General features: G+C 37.7%; 1 protein-coding gene across 1 annotated transcript in view; it reads left to right on the top strand.

Moving 5' to 3' along the window:
* The window catches only part of COL3A1 (collagen type III alpha 1 chain), a 40,224-nt gene extending 23,589 nt beyond the window's left edge, over nucleotides 1-16,635 (top strand). The window contains exons 25-51 of the mRNA XM_004004514.5: nucleotides 190-243; nucleotides 551-604; nucleotides 935-988; nucleotides 1,454-1,507; nucleotides 1,850-1,894; nucleotides 2,436-2,534; nucleotides 2,625-2,732; nucleotides 2,910-2,963; nucleotides 4,758-4,811; nucleotides 4,896-4,949; nucleotides 5,599-5,652; nucleotides 6,636-6,743; nucleotides 7,181-7,234; nucleotides 7,512-7,565; nucleotides 7,764-7,925; nucleotides 8,041-8,148; nucleotides 9,113-9,220; nucleotides 10,348-10,401; nucleotides 10,521-10,628; nucleotides 11,115-11,168; nucleotides 11,540-11,647; nucleotides 11,942-11,995; nucleotides 12,092-12,199; nucleotides 13,089-13,386; nucleotides 14,004-14,191; nucleotides 14,557-14,799; nucleotides 15,533-16,635. Coding sequence (XP_004004563.1) covers nucleotides 190-243; nucleotides 551-604; nucleotides 935-988; nucleotides 1,454-1,507; nucleotides 1,850-1,894; nucleotides 2,436-2,534; nucleotides 2,625-2,732; nucleotides 2,910-2,963; nucleotides 4,758-4,811; nucleotides 4,896-4,949; nucleotides 5,599-5,652; nucleotides 6,636-6,743; nucleotides 7,181-7,234; nucleotides 7,512-7,565; nucleotides 7,764-7,925; nucleotides 8,041-8,148; nucleotides 9,113-9,220; nucleotides 10,348-10,401; nucleotides 10,521-10,628; nucleotides 11,115-11,168; nucleotides 11,540-11,647; nucleotides 11,942-11,995; nucleotides 12,092-12,199; nucleotides 13,089-13,386; nucleotides 14,004-14,191; nucleotides 14,557-14,799; nucleotides 15,533-15,679 — 2,640 coding nt within the window. The 3' untranslated portion in view covers nucleotides 15,680-16,635. The remainder of the gene's footprint in view (nucleotides 1-189; nucleotides 244-550; nucleotides 605-934; nucleotides 989-1,453; nucleotides 1,508-1,849; nucleotides 1,895-2,435; nucleotides 2,535-2,624; nucleotides 2,733-2,909; nucleotides 2,964-4,757; nucleotides 4,812-4,895; nucleotides 4,950-5,598; nucleotides 5,653-6,635; nucleotides 6,744-7,180; nucleotides 7,235-7,511; nucleotides 7,566-7,763; nucleotides 7,926-8,040; nucleotides 8,149-9,112; nucleotides 9,221-10,347; nucleotides 10,402-10,520; nucleotides 10,629-11,114; nucleotides 11,169-11,539; nucleotides 11,648-11,941; nucleotides 11,996-12,091; nucleotides 12,200-13,088; nucleotides 13,387-14,003; nucleotides 14,192-14,556; nucleotides 14,800-15,532) is intronic.
* Nucleotides 16,636-17,047: the final 412 nt, after the last annotated feature.

The raw sequence follows: 17,047 nt of genomic DNA, 5'->3' as shown, positions 1-17,047 counted from the left end.
GCTAACGTTTTTTGTTTTTTTTTTGGAGTTCTGGGCAAAGAGCAGAACACTTATGGAAGCCTAGTCTAGAAAGGAGTTTTCAGTTCGGGATATATACATGTGTGAGTAGGGGGCAGATCAAAAACACGAGAGAACACGATAATGAATAATTTCCTTTTGAGATTTAGTAAATACTGGTTACTTCTTTAGGGTGCTCCTGGAAAAAATGGAGAACGAGGTGGCCCTGGAGGTCCTGGCCCTCAGGTATGTAGCTTTTATCCACTCATTTCCAGTCCTCTGACAGTACTCCCCAACCTTTTTGGCCCCAGGGACCAGTTTCATGGAAGACAATTTTTTCCAAAGACCGAGGGAGAGGGGATGGTTTGGGGATGATTCAAACACACTGAATTTATTATGCACTCTATTTCTATTATTATTACATAAGCTCCACCTCAGGTCATCAGGCATTAGATCCTGGAGATTGAGGACACCTGTTGTATTAGAGACATTTCTCTCCAACCCCACGACTTCTGTTTTCTTTATCTCTGCTTCCATAACTGCTTTCTTTTAGGGTCCTGCTGGAAAGAATGGTGAGACCGGACCTCAGGGTCCTCCAGGACCTACTGTAAGTTTCCTCGTGTGAATTGGAATCAGAAGGGGATGGGAGTGGGCCTGAGGGAAGACTTTGGGAATTATACAGCCTCTGACACTGTATTGTTACAGTTCACCAAAGCAATTATGAAGAGTATTTATTTAATCAGCTAGCTAAATACTCACATTGAGTAAAGTTTGTGCCGTATATGTCTTCCTTACGTCGCTTCCGCAAGCCAGACTCTGCCTTCCTTCATACCATTAATTTTTAAATTAAGCAATTGGCCTGATGAGAAGAAAAATATGTGGATAAATATGAAAGGATATTTTATAGTGAAGCATCTCGTTGTATGTTTTTACATAGGGGCCTTCTGGTGACAAAGGAGACACAGGACCCCCTGGTCCACAAGGACTACAAGTAAGAATTTGTTAATTAAATGTCATTGGGCCCCTATTTTTATCAGTAGTTTCGTTTGATAGCTATATTTGTTAAGTTAATCAACACTTCAATATTTTTGTGACACTGAAAGATAATTCATCTTAAGCTTAAAATGTGTGCATCTGACTTCTACTTTGAAGTTCACATGATTCAATATGCTTATATTTATTTTTATTGTAATTTAAATGTATATAGCTAAATTCACCTAATCATAATTCATTTTTATATACAACAAGAGGAAGAATAGAGGGAGATGAACATAAGTTTCTAAGATATGAATATCACCTCTCTGTCACAGGATTTTGAGGGCTACAGATTTTCTACACCTAAAAAGACTGCTAGAACCAGTTTTTGAATACTCTGCAGAAACATACTTTCTTAAGAGAAGCTTTCCTATAATCAACATTTGAAGTGATTATACAATACAAATATGATTCTTTACAGGGCTTGCCTGGAACAAGTGGTCCTCCAGGAGAAAATGGAAAACCTGGTGAACCTGTAAGTTGCATGTCACGTTTTCAAAACTCAGAAGCCAAAAGAATAAACAGTAACCATTTATAAATGATTAGCTTTCACATTTTCATGCCACAGTATCTGAGTTTCAGCATTTAGTTTTGAAATAACAAATGTTATTTGTTAGTTCTTTAACAAGACAAAGAACAATTATTGGATCCTAACTATTCCATGAAAAGTTTGAATTTTATCATAAAAGGACCTTAAAAAAGAGAATATATCTCATGACTGGATAAACTGAACGAGTCAAGTGTGTATTTTGCTTATTTATTTATATAACAAATATTCTGATAGAAGCCTAATCATGCGATGTCAACACTGTCCTAGGGTCCAAAGGGTGAGGCTGGTGCACCTGGAATTCCAGGAGGCAAGGTAAATATTTCAACTTACTTTCTCATTTCTTCAGCATTTTTAGTATATCAAACCAAAATATTCCTTTTTTAGAAACACAACATTGAAAATGTTTGATGAAAACATTTAGGGTAATCCAAGACATTTCCAATACATTAAATTTGCGTCATCTAGGAAATTAAATTTTCTGACATCAATAAACAAAGTAGAGTCACCTATGGGCCTGACATTTCAAAAGATAACCTTTCTAGTGCATTGCTTCTCTATAGGAAAATGGTTTTGATAGAACAACTTTGAAATTTTCCCCTCATGATAAAATAATAATAAGTGTCAAAGCTAGCTCATCAGACCAGGTATAAAAATTCCTTTGCTTAGAGTAACTCATTTTAAGTTTCCAGTTTTCACTCAATTGATCAAATGCAGTTTAGAATTATTAAAATTTCCAGATTATTCAAAAAATCAAGAGCATTGTGGTCTGTATCAAAATAATACAATGTAGGGTGTTTTTGTTTGGTTTTAAGCCTGAGTTTCCTAACAGGGATTTTCTGTTTTCCTCCGACAGGGTGATTCTGGTGCTCCCGGTGAACGTGGACCTCCTGGAGCAGGAGGGCCCCCTGGACCTAGAGGTGGAGCTGGTCCCCCTGGTCCCGAAGGAGGAAAGGTAACTCCCCCATCCAATTCAATTCACTTAGATTTTACAAAATGCATTCTGCATCTTTCTTGTGAGTTATGACTTCTCCTGTAATTTCAGGGTGCTGCTGGTCCCCCTGGACCACCTGGTTCTGCTGGTACACCTGGTCTGCAAGGAATGCCTGGAGAAAGAGGGGGTCCTGGAGGCCCTGGTCCAAAGGGTGACAAGGTATCAACCTATTTTCTATTAATTATGTAATATGACAGACAAGTAATCCATTTCTAGAGAAACTGTTTAATCGGAACACCTACGATACATTGCAGTGAATCTCGAGGGTGTTCCTCTTTTTGTCATATTTTCACTGGAGATACCTCTAATCTGATGCCATTGTTTTTTATTTGACAGGGTGAGCCTGGCACTTCAGGTGTCGATGGTGCTCCAGGGAAAGATGGTCCAAGGGTGAGTACTCAAACAGGGGAGAAGCAAAATTTATGTAGTATGGAACAGCCCTTCACCTCAACTTATTTTTTCCAAAAACTCTTCATGATAAGTTAGATCATACTTTGCCACCTTCAGGGCATTAAAAAAGAACTAAATGACATGATAATTAAAATTTCTGATTTGTATCACTAACAGTTCAACAATGACCTGAGAATGGAAAAATCTCAAAAGTATGATAAATATTACAAGCTAAAGTCATAGTAATTCACTAAAATCCAAGATAATACTACTTAGCAATAAAAAGGAGTGAACCGTTGATACATGCAACAATGCGTACAGACCCCAGGGACATCATTCAGTTCAGTTCAGTCACTCAGTTGTGTCCGACTCTTTGCGATCCCATGAATCACAGCATGCCAGGCCTCCCTGTCCATCACCAATTCCTGGAGTTCACTTAGATTCACGTCCATCGAGTCAGTGACTCCATCCAGCCATCTCATCCTCTGTTGTCCCCTTCTCCTCCTGCCCCCAATCCCTCCCAGCATCAGAGTCTTTTCCAATGAGTCAGCTCTTCGCATGAGGTGGCCAAAGTACTGGAGTTTCAGCTTTAGCATCATTCCTTCATGCTGAGTCATAAAAGTCAGTCTTGAAAGGATCCATACTGCATGATTCCATTCATGAAAGATTTGAGATATGGAACAGTTTTACGGTTGCCAGAAGTTAGGAATAAGGGAGAGGGAGAATGATATAATTGTAAAGAGATGACATAAGGGGGTCTTTTATGATAATTGGATATTTGAATATCTTGATTGTGTTGTGGTCATGCAAGGTTATACAAAATAAAATTGCATTAAAAATTACATACACATATACACAAAAAAATAAGTGCATGTGTAACTGGTATAATCTGAAAAACTCTATGGATTGTACAAATGTAAGTTTCTTGGTTTTGATACTATACCATAGTTCTGTAAGATGCAATCCTGAGAGAGGCTGGGAGAAAGATGTACAGAATTTTCCAGAATATTTCTTTGCAAACTTCCATGAATCCATAAAACTATTTCAAAATAAAAGTTTAAAAAACACATTACAATCGATTCTGTTCACATTAGAGAACACCTAGATATGACTGTAGTAAATAAACATAATTAAGCCATTAGATAGACATTGTCTTTACTGAAGTTGCCTTAAACAAATTCATAAATACTTCACTTTTAACAGACTAGATAGGAAAGCCATCATCCAATATTCTAAAATCTAATATTTTATTTATGTAATACAAGTAAACCTTAATGTTTGAAAATTTTGATGTGAAAACTTTGATATGTGCAGCAATACTTTGAGTGGTTAAATTAAATATTTTGAATTATTATACAGTTAAATAAAGCAGTACACTTTAATTTTAAAAGATATGACTGTAAGATCTTACATCATGTCTTATTTATCTTCTGCAATAGATATAACTATAAAGAGATGACATGAGGGGGTCTTTTATGGTAATTGGATATTTGAATATCTTGATTGTGATGTGTTCATGCAAGGTTATACAAAATAAAATTGCATTAAAAATTACATACACATATACACACAAAAATAAGTGCATGTGTAACTGGTGCAATCTGAAAATTTCTATGGATTTAGTAAACTGTGCAGGATTTTCACATTGAGTAAAGAGTATTTAATTCAAGCCATCAAGGAGACCACATTATCTAGCTTATTAGATGAACAATATATCCATATATATGCCTTTTGATTAATAAGGAAAATGATGCTGTTCATCTTCAATATTAAAGTATATTTCTATTTCTTTAGGGTCCTACTGGTCCTATTGGTCCTCCTGGTCCAGCTGGTCAGCCTGGAGATAAGGTAACACTTAACACTGTTTAAAAACAGAAAGTGTCTTTTGTTGCTGTTTAGATGAAGGACAATTTTTTTTTTTTCTTTTTTAAGGGTGAAGGTGGTGCCCCTGGAGTTCCGGGTATAGCTGGTCCTCGCGGTGGCCCTGTAAGTGTTACAGACGTTTTAACATCATTTTAGCCCCACACAGGCAGCAGCTATCTGTGTTTCCCTCTTTAGCAATTCTGTCCATGGCCCTCAAGGCAAGGTTAAAGTTCTTAAAGCTAAGATTCACAAGAGACTGTGAGACCATTTCAAATCTTGCCATCTTTCCTAAGTAATTCTGGAAAAAAATATATAAAAGTTGCATAAGTAATAATATGTATTTGTAAAAGAGTATTTCTTAAAGCCATAGGATCTTTGCCCGAGGCTACTTCTAGATCTAAAATTCTCTGCCTTCAGGGTTTGCAGACTCAGGAGAGATATTTAGTAAATGTTTTTAACTAATTGAATGATTTCTCAACACTTTAACCTTATTTTTATTTTTTTAAACCCTTGCATTTTTAGAAGTTATACAATTAGGTTTTTTAAATACTTCAAAATTCTCAAATTATTTTTCTTACAAAAATAAGAAAAAAATTTGCTACTTCGAATTCTATTGAAAAATGGAAAGGTCTTTAGAGGTTAAGCTCTGTTAGCTTTGCACACTAACATTATCTTTCCTTAGCTTAAAGGAAAAGATAAGATGATGTAGAGGACATGTGCTCCCAATAGGAAGATATTTCACTGTCACTAATGAGGATATTTTTCACTTAAGGGTGAGAGAGGCGAACCGGGGCCACCAGGACCTGCTGGCTTCCCTGGTGCTCCTGTAAGTATGATCATTAAAACATGCATGTCACATAGCCCAGAATCACTATCTCAGTAAAAAATAGTAGGAGAATAAGTCAAGTCTGAATTCTAGTCTAACTCAGCCACTCGTTCCCTATGAGGGTTCTTTTATCCACCTCCTGTTTTTTTTTTTTTTTAAACTTTATTCTTACTGTTTAAAAGATGGATACAAAAACACCTGGTTTGCCTTTATGCCAGATTAATGAGCCTAACATGGTCTCCTAGACTTAAAGCACTCTGAAAGTTTTTATTAAAGTTCTTCCATTTTTAAATGGCACTAAATAAAATTTCTTCTAAGCCCCATCTTTCTCAAATGCATTTATTGGTGCTTGCTTTGAAATGCACAATCCTTAGAGAGAGGTTCTCCCTTATAAAAAAATTATGGAAATCGTACCACTTTCTGGACAATTTTCTTTTATCATGGAAACTCTTTTTATTTTCTGGTGGCTTCATGTGGGGTGTGGGACCTTATTCCCCAACCAAGGATCAAACTCATGCCACCTGCAGTGGAAGCATGGAGTCTTAACCACAGGACCACCAGGGAAATCTTTATCATGGAAACATTTTCATTGACTTCGTTTCTTCCATGTCTTCAGAGATGGTTCCACTTTTATTTCAACATCTAAATATATCCACCGCTATGTATAAAATAGATAACTAATAAGAATCTACTATAGAGCACAAGGAAATCTACTCAATGCTCTTTGGTGACCTAAATGGGAAGAAAATCCCAAAGAGAAGAGATACATGTGTACATGTGGCTGGTCCACTTTGCTGTACAGCAGAAACTAACGCAACATTGTAAAGCAACTATACTCCAATAAAAATTATTTTAAAAATTAAAAACAGATTTAAAATATCTCTCTGCATGAAGAATTCTGTTTTCTGAAGAAAAAACTAAGGATAAGCCCAGTGCATCGTGAAGGGTGTCAGCTCACAGGCTGTTTTTGTCTCTGAATGCAGGGCCAGAACGGTGAGCCTGGTGCTAAAGGAGAAAGAGGGGCTCCTGGTGAGAAAGGTGAAGGAGGCCCTCCTGGAGCCGCAGGACCCCCTGGAGGTTCTGGGCCTGCTGTAAGTATCTCTCTTTCTCTAAGCCTTCTAAAAGAAAGTACTTAGGTTTGTCAATAATTTAATATTTCACACCGAGAGGGAGCTTGTCATGGTGACAAGAATACAGTTTTCATAGGAATACAGTTCTGAGTTTGAAGCTTGGCTCCAACAATCTAGTTACCTCCATCAAGTTATTTTCATGTCCTCAGAGAGTTACTGTTTTTGTGTTTTGATGTAGGTTCTCATTTCTGTTGTAGTGTTTTACCCCAGTTTTATTGAGATAAAGCTGACATATACATTGCATTGTATAAGTTTAAGGTACAACATAATGACTGTATGTGTTGTGAGATGATTGTCATGATAAGCAGAGTTACTGATTTTTCAAAGGTTTAAAGCTAATCCCAAATTTTGATTTTGATGCTATTCTTATCAACCATTTCCATCTCCATTCCATATAGGGTCCCCCGGGCCCCCAAGGTGTCAAAGGTGAACGTGGCAGTCCTGGTGGTCCTGTAAGTAATGATCATCTGAACTATTATTGAAAAGCATTAATCAATATCAATCGGTATAAAAACTGCTTTGAAAGCCCTAGTTTCCTACAGAAGGTATAAAATTATGATCACGTATTCATGTGTGAGTTATATGTAAATTCCAAGAGGAAAAAACAAACCATAAAACGCAGAATAGAATGCAGTTCCTACCACATTTCTTGCATGATATGTGTTTTAGTAGTTAATTATTTGTTCTCCTTGATTTTTGATATTCAAAAGTACATTTATCATTTCGCAGGGTGCTGCTGGCTTCCCCGGTGGTCGTGGTCCTCCTGGTCCTCCTGGCAGTAATGTAAGTACTTTTTAAAATAATTTTAAGCCATATATTCCATAAAGAGTACTCATATATGCATAGGTTGAGAAACTTATCCACTGCAACGTCTCTTTTTATTAAATACCATATAAAATTATTTGAATCCAGGTGAAAGAGGGAAGAAAAAAATGTACTTTTTCATTATGAAATATTCAAATAGCAAACATTTCTTTGTAGGGGAACCCAGGCCCCCCAGGCTCCAGCGGGGCTCCAGGCAAAGATGGTCCCCCAGGTCCACCTGGTAGTAATGGTGCTCCTGGCAGCCCTGGGATCTCTGGACCAAAGGGTGATGCTGGTCAACCAGGTGAGAGGGGAGCACCTGGCCCCCAGGGCCCTCCGGTGAGTGCTTTCTTTGCTCTATTGATTAATAACAGTTTTATTTTCAATCACAAATCAATAGAGGAAAACATGGTCACATAAAGAGTAACCAGGATTTCATTATCCATCGCAACAGGGAGCTCCAGGCCCACTCGGAATTGCAGGACTTACTGGAGCACGAGGTCTTGCAGGCCCACCAGGCATGCCAGGTGCTAGGGGCAGCCCCGGCCCACAGGGCATCAAGGTGAGTGTAGCTGTCTTTCACTGGACCTTTGTTTCCTTTATGAAGTCTGACAGTCTTTAGACATCACATGACCATAGCAAGTATGTAATGAACAAGTTTCCCTGCAATTAGATGTAAATTCTTGATATTTTCAGTTTCAGGAAGCATACATATTATTCAAAGGCTCTGGAATCGGAAAACAATGCACATCCAGGACCAACACAAATAGATTGATATCACAGGAAATATCTTGTCATCTCAAATACCTCTATTAGGAACCTTGCCAGCATTCTTCCGTTTGCTGACTGTCAGTCTTGAAGGGGAAAAGAATCTCAGCTGTAGACCTATGATTCCTTTAATTGATACCAATTATCCATCAATTCAATTCAATTTATTCTCCTGACTCTCTTTCACTGATACTTCTATAACATCCTGGTGCTTAGCGTCTTAAATATCCATTTAGCAAATAGAGTAATAAAATTGCATTTTATTAGGGCTCACATTTTGACACTTTGAGCACCCTTTTAAACTGAAAGTCATATAATATTGTAGTGAAATTACAATATAACATTTAAGTCTATTCAATTTATATGAACATATCCAATAAATGTATATTCTTTAAATAGAGGCAAACATTCAATATAACTTAATTCTAATGGGCACCATAAACCTGTGGTTTCATGATGATTAATCATTATTTTTTTCTTATAATAGCCACATCTACTTATGTACCTCATATTCGGATGTATTCTAATATGATAATAAGTGTAATTGCTCAGGCATCCAGGTTCATTGGACAAGTTAGAACATACAAGAAGTTTGTTCCCCAAAGCATTTTTCCTCTGGCAGGGATAGTTTTAGGAACAAATTCAATAAGAATTGAATAATACAAAGTTCGTCCCTGGGAAATAAAGACATCTAAAAGTATCATATTAATTGATTTCCTGGAAAGAAATATGTATTTCTTTTATTTCTTTGTACACAGGGTGAAAATGGTAAACCAGGACCTAGTGGTCAAAACGGAGAACGTGGTCCTCCTGGCCCCCAGGGTCTTCCTGGTCTGGCTGGTGCAGCTGGTGAACCTGGAAGAGATGTAAGTACTAGTTCTCAGAAAATATCCAATGAAGCACACTGTTGTTGTTCAGTCGCTAAGTCATGTCTGACTCTTTGAAACCCTTTGGACTGTAGCACACCAGGCTTCCCTGTCCTTCACCATCTCCTGAAGTTTTCTCAAATTCACGTCCATTGAATCAGTAATGCCATCCAATCATCTCATCCTCTGTCATTGCCTTCTCTTGCCTTCAATAACTTAGTTAAGCAAGGGTCAAATTGGCCTTGCTGCTGCTGCTGCTAAGTCGCTTCAGTCGTGTCCGACTCTGTGCGACCCCAGAGACGTCAGCCCACCAGGCTCCCCTGTCTCTGGGATTCTCCAGGCAAGAACACTGGAGTGGGTTGCCATTTCCTTCTCCAATGTATGAAAGTGACAAATGAAAGTGAGGTCGCTCAGTCATGTCCGACTCTTAGCGACCCCATGGACTGCAGCCCACCAGGCTCCTTCTTCCATGGGATTTTCCAGGCAGAGTACTGGAGTGAGGTGCCATTGCCTTCTCCGACAAATTGGCCTTACTTGGGTCTAAAAGTGTAAATATTGCCACATGTCAAAGTTCACCTTTTTTCTCTAATAATAAATATTCTTTCTATTACAATTTATTACAATACAGCCTTAACCGTTCATGTTCATTAATATTTACCCAGTGAAGGATCATTAATGGAGAAGGATATAATATTTAGTTAAATAAACAATAGAGTTGAGGATTTGGAAAGCCCCAGTTTACAGCATTCCTTCTGGGTAAAAATATTCTGCATATTATCTGTGATTAGTCCTTTCTTAAATTGTAGATTTTCATTATCTGCTTATTACTGTGTGTCGAGCTTTTATTTATTACCTCTCTCCTAAGAGTCCTGTTTGCTTTCCTAGTCACTTCTCTCTCTCTCACCCTGTGAAACTGTAGTATCACGGGTGTACTGCCTCTCTGTGTAGGCATTGTCAACCCTTGCAGGGCCATACCCATTGTCACATCTAAGATTTTTCACTCCCAAGAACCAACTTTCATTCTCTTTAGGAATGATATTTTACCCATTGAGAATGCATGGCTTCAGTGGTATTTAAATAGTTCCAAAAATTTTGATTTCTTTTCTTTTTCTTTTTTCTTTAATCAGGGAAACCCTGGATCAGATGGTCTGCCAGGCCGAGATGGAGCTCCAGGTACCAAGGTATAACAAACACAAGTACAGTAATTTTTTTTGTAGGTTTTCATTATACCTTTTAATAGATGTAATTAAAGCAATAAGTGCTGATCAGATCAATTTTGGAACTGTGAACTTGTCCGCAGGGTGACCGTGGTGAGAACGGCTCTCCTGGTGCCCCTGGAGCTCCTGGTCACCCAGGCCCTCCTGGTCCTGTCGGTCCAGCTGGAAAGAACGGTGACAGAGGAGAAACTGTGAGTTCTAAGGAACACCATCTTTCCTTACTTCCCCATTTTCCGCAATAAAGAACTCAGGAGACAACAGATAGAATGTCATATCCGCCAACCGAAAGATCTACTCTCATTTGTTTCACAGTTTTGTATACTAGTCATTCCGTAGACAACTGTGGTGACAAAGATATACGAGAAATTTCTGGCAGTAGTCAGGGAGAATTCATTTTTTAAATTCAAAATGGTATTAACCACACCAAGTGTATATCCGCTTGGTCAACATATAGTTGAACTAACAGGATGTTCTCAGTTTTCCTGTTTAGACCCCCCAGGTAAAGCTATAAACAGGTCAAGGATTTGTAAGGAAAAAGTAATACTAACTTTCAGTAATATCAGCAAGCATACCATTATTCTCTCACAATGAAAAGATTAGCATTTAAATAAAACAAATCTATATCAAAAAGTGAACACTTCCCCCTGTGTTTGTTCATTTGTGTATTTTTATTTTAGGGCCCTGCTGGTCCTTCTGGGGCCCCAGGTCCTGCTGGATCAAGAGGTGCTCCTGTAAGTTTTTGTTTGTTGTCTATTTTAACTAACTCTATGGTGTAGGAAACAGTCTATTTTCTAGCATGTACAGGAAAAAGGGATGATTAAATACATAACTATGGAACCAAATTTAAACTTTCCTTTGATGAAACAGAAAGCAATTTAGGATCTAAAATGTCCTTGGGGCCTTGAGTATACATGGCGATTATTGGGGCTCTATACAACTCTCAGTCCAGAGTCCAAACCACCACAACAGTTCGCGTAGGCCATGTCTGTCGATGGGACTTCTAGCTTGCAGAATATTATAAAATGGACTTAACTGTTATGAGTTCCAACTTGTTTTTCCGATGTATGTGTGTATGATCCTAATCTGAAATGTGTTTGTAAAGGGTCCCCAAGGCCCACGTGGTGACAAAGGCGAAACTGGTGAGCGTGGTGCTAACGGCATCAAAGGACATCGTGGATTCCCTGGCAACCCAGGGCCCCCCGGATCTCCAGTAAGTGCATCCGCTTTGTTAGAAAGTCCTCTCAATGCAGTTTCGCTGATGAGATAGGCACACCTTAGAGATCAATAATAGAAAAATGTTCATCTCTGAAAGCCTATGCTACAAGAGATTAGAAATCAATTTAAGCGCTTATTTGAAATAGTAGTTGGCATGAGACAATGGGGAGAATAAGGAAAAAGAACTCATGTTTCATCTTGACCCTCAAGTTTCTCGATCTGACCTTGAAAATACAGTTTCCTGAGTTTTTTGAAGGCATCGCTCAAATGCACCTTCCTTTCCTTTCAGGGTCCCGCTGGTCACCAAGGTGCAGTCGGCAGTCCAGGCCCTGCAGGCCCCAGAGTATGTACAAGAGAAAGATATTGGAAGTTCCATGTTTAAAAATTTTTGCACTGCAGGGAAGTATTCTACCATTGTGATGTCATGATCATTTCTTAGGGACCTGTTGGACCCAGTGGGCCCCCTGGCAAGGATGGGACAAGTGGACACCCTGGTCCCATTGGACCACCTGGGCCTCGAGGTAACAGAGGTGAAAGAGGATCTGAGGTAAGACATTACTTATAAACATGTCTATCTAATTTGCTATAATCTGCACATTTTCAGAAACACTTTGCAATATTTAAAATTGAGATAGCAAGCTAAACACAATACAATTACCGAACTTAAGTTAGGGACTGAACAATCACTTTAGGACATTTTCCACCATAGGAAAACTTTCTCCATCACACTGCCCACAACAGGGAGAAAACAAGAAAACCTTCCTTACAGTTTGATCAGATAACAGTTATATCAGAATGAAAACATAGCACAATTAATAAAAAGAACTCTGCCAGTGCTGATCTCATGTTAGACAGCTCACAACTATGATCCTCATAATGACAGGTTTAAAGTACGGATGCATTCCACTGCTCAAACAGCTTCAGTGATTACTCCTGTTTTGCTGCTTACGCCGTCATTTCTAACACATTCCTATCCCACGCCTTTGGGGTAAACGGAAGAAAAACTATTATCCCCACAAGTTACACAGTTAAACACAAAGTTAAGTGGTTAACCCCAAACCACAAGGTTAATGATAAATCTGGGGTCAGAATCTAGGTTTCCTGATCATAACTCCTCTGACACGTCAGCATTAGAATTGCTAACATCTTAGAAGAACACGAGCTAGAGTAAACTTTGTGATCTAACACCACTTCTTCCGATACAGTAGAACACAATAAACTTCATAATAATGTATTATAGTTATAAATTGGTTAATACTCCTTCAAAAACAACCCAAGTAAACTTGTATGAAAATAATTATGCGGACACAATGTATTAATTCTTTGTAAGACATTTTCTTGGGCTAGCAATGTATTTTTTCAGTGGGTACCAAACAAGTTCACATCACTGACGTATGTTCTTACACATCAGTGATGTGTGTTCTTACTCCTTCTAGGGCTCCCCAGGCCACCCAGGACAACCAGGCCCTCCTGGACCTCCTGGTGCCCCTGGTCCATGTTGTGGTGCTGGGGGGGCTGCTGCCATCGCTGGCATTGGAGGAGAAAAAGCTGGTGGTTTTGCCCCATATTATGGAGATGAACCGATAGATTTCAAAATCAACACCGATGAGATTATGACCTCACTCAAATCAGTCAATGGACAAATAGAAAGCCTCATTAGTCCCGACGGTTCCCGTAAAAACCCTGCTCGGAACTGCAGAGACCTGAAATTCTGCCATCCTGAACTCCAGAGTGGTATGTTGGGGAAACTTTCACTCTCATAGCAACAGGATAACAGAGAAAACTGCCTGTATTCAAATTTAGGGAAAAGGAAAATTTTACTGTGAGTAGAAGATATTGTATAGCAGGAATAATCCTTAAATAGTGTTAGTTAAATGGAAACTCCTTGATGTTGTAAGAAAACATGAATTTTTAGATGTACTTAAACTGTATCATAAATTCAAAATATTCCAATATAGGAAAATTTAAAGACAATTTTGTAGAAACTTTAGAACAAATCATGTTTGGGCACATTTCTTCATATCATCACAAAGTTATTTGAGTTATAAACAACATATATCACTATGTTCTCAGGATCAAATATTTGTTATTTGATGCAGGCATAATTTGCAATTTAATCATTGTAACCTATTTACTAAATTTTTCAAATTAAGAAACTATCCGGAAGTTCCTCTATTATGCTACACTAAAAGTGGAAATGTGTAAAAGACAAAGACATTGGCAGTCAACATTGTGAATGCCTCACTCAGTCACTCCAGTTGTGTGTATGAATGCCTTACAAAATCATTTTGGCCTAAATCCCATTACGGAACTCTATAACCAATTCCATTGTCCTTTTTGTGACTATTCAGGAGAATATTGGGTGGATCCTAACCAAGGTTGCAAATTGGATGCTATTAAAGTCTACTGTAACATGGAAACTGGGGAAACGTGCATAAGCGCCAGTCCTTTGACTATCCCACGGAAGAACTGGTGGACAGATTCTGGTGCTGAGAAGAAACATGTTTGGTTTGGAGAATCCATGGAGGGTGGTTTTCAGGTAAGAAAAGATATGCCATTTTTCTTTAACTGATTTATCTTTGCTTCCCTAATTTTTTGTTCCTGCCATTTATTCATCGCAGAGCAAAGATAGTTAATAGAAAAGTGCAAAAAATTGTATATACCCAGATAGCTATTATAACTTGTTTCTCAAAACTAAATTAGATTAAGTGATTAATACACAATCACCTTTCTTTCAAATTTAAGATCTTCTTTACTCTGACACTATATATTATACATGCAATAAAAAGTTGTAGATAAAATACATAAACAATTTACAGTATAGTGACCATACTCTCTGTATAAATCCATTAGGTATAATTGCAGCTAAAATGTTTGATCAGCTTTATTTGTTCCCTTCCACAGTTTAGCTATGGCAATCCTGAACTTCCCGAAGATGTCCTCGATGTCCAGCTGGCGTTCCTCCGACTTCTCTCCAGCCGGGCCTCTCAGAACATCACATATCACTGCAAGAATAGCATTGCATACATGGATCATGCCAGTGGGAATGTGAAGAAAGCCTTAAGGCTGATGGGGTCAAATGAAGGTGAATTCAAGGCTGAAGGAAATAGCAAATTCACATACACAGTTCTGGAGGATGGTTGCACAGTAAGTATCAGCATTTTTATAAGCATTCCTTATGATGAGCTCAGCTTGCTCATTTAATCATGCTAGTTTTAAAAGAAGGAATAAAAATAATGAGTGTGAACAAAAGATGGCATTCGTTGTGAGTTCTATTGAATACTGATTCATTCCAGGGAAGGTTAAATGTCACAGACAATGAGTTTATCTTCTCAACCTCCAGGTGAAAGCTAGTTACTATGAAAGCAATTGAAATTTAAACCCATGGTATAAACTTTATCAGATAATTTAGATGGTTACTATCCATTCTACATAACTGCCATCATACAATCTCAGTCTAAAATCTGGTTTTAATTTTACTTTAAATCAACCCTTTGTTATTATCATTTATGAACAGAAGGAGAATTCACTCCTAATATTAATAATATCTCACAAGTTCCAGTATACGAGACCTATCTACTTCTTAGTAAACTAGCTCCCTACCTGGTAGCAGTGATCGGAACTCAGGTTTCTGAGAAGGCACTGCCATGTGGAAATCTCCCTGTTGGGTTTACCCTGAAGTACTGTAAGGCTTTGGTTAATGATATGGTTTATCTGCTGGGAGGATTATCACTTTGAACTGGAGCAAGTCTCATATGCATACACTGCAAGTTGGTAACTCCCTTCAAGCAAAATATTTTTAAAACTTCCTCAGAAAAACTAAATAATTATAATGTCATTATCACTTACATTCTTTATTTGCTCTTTTTTTTTTTTACAGAAACACACTGGGGAATGGGGCAAAACAGTCTTCCAGTATCAAACGCGCAAGGCCGTCAGACTACCGATTGTAGACATTGCCCCCTATGATATTGGTGGTCCCGATCAAGAATTTGGTGCGGACATTGGCCCTGTTTGCTTTTTATAAACCAAACTCTATCCAAAGTCCCAGAAAAAGCTTCACACTCCATATGTTCCTTTTGTTTTAATCTTGTCAGCCAGTACAAGTGACCAAGTTCCAGTTATTTATTTCCAAAATTTTGGGGAAAAAAGTGTAATTTGACCAAAAAAGGATATTTGTTTTTGCTATTACACCAAATACAGTTCAAATGCTTATTGTTCTATTTTTTTACCAATTTCAATTTCAAAATGTCTCAATGGTGCTATAATAAATAAACTTCTACACTCTTCCAATAACACTGCGTTACATTCTTTGAATCCTAGCCCATTTTCAGAGCAATGACGGTGCTTACCATTAAAAGATTACCTTTCTTCTGAAACAGTCAAGCAAGAAATTAGACAAGAACTTCCTGTTTCAACTACCTCAACCTGGTCAGAAACACAAATGAATTCTATAAGTCCCAGAAGATGAAAAAATTTGTATAAAATGCCAAAACTTATAAACTTCACTGATTAAGTTCCTAAAATATTGGTTTTAAAAAAAGTAGAATATAGTGAAAAACTTTAAAGAAACAGTTTTGAAGCCATAATTAATCTTGAATATCAACTGCTTTTAAAGGTGCTTTTCTTTTTTCTGGTCATTGCTGGTCAAGTTTACCAATATTTGGCAAGTCTTTAAAGACACATGGTCTGGTGCTAATGTATTTTCACTTTTAAAACTCTAGGTCAGAATTGTTGCCTTGCATTCAAAACATAGTTGCACCATCTGTACTTGTCTCCTGTCAAAAATGTTTCCTGGTGTATCACTGCAGGAGACAGTTTCCCTGCATCCTGTGAAAGTCAACAACAACAAAAAACTAATAAAGGGGCTGCTTTTGTCACAGTAACACAGAGAATGTGTTGAAATTAAACTTTGTAAGCTTGTATGTGGTTGTTGATCTTTTTTTCTGACAGACACTCATAATAAAAGATCATAATAAAACATTCCTGGTTTTTGTCAGCTTTTCATAGATGTATGAACTCCAGTGATTTTTCCTGGAAAAAGCATATTGAGTCTTAGCTCTCTCACTTATAATACAACAATGCTCCTTCAGGAATATGAGATAATATAACTCATGATGGAAAGAGAGAGAATGCTCAATGGGGAATCTTGCAGATTTTTAGATCATATTTAGTAGAACTCCTTGGGACATGTTGAAAACCGAAGGCTTCTATTTGACACAATCCCTGGAAATAGTAACATGGTAAATTAGTGAGTCCCTAAAGTCAGAGTAATAAAGGAGGAAATTTCTGGTAATTTAGAAGAAAGCAAGCTGAGTCTAGCAAAACAGACTTTAATATTGAGAATAATTGCAAGGTTAGGCTTTTTCTACTGCTTCTAAATACCACCTCATTG

The sequence above is a fragment of the Ovis aries genome, chromosome 2 (genome assembly GCF_016772045.2).
Source record: "Ovis aries strain OAR_USU_Benz2616 breed Rambouillet chromosome 2, ARS-UI_Ramb_v3.0, whole genome shotgun sequence".
In the NCBI taxonomy this organism is placed as follows: domain Eukaryota; kingdom Metazoa; phylum Chordata; class Mammalia; order Artiodactyla; family Bovidae; genus Ovis; species Ovis aries.
This window is presented reverse-complemented; position numbering and strand designations above follow the sequence as displayed.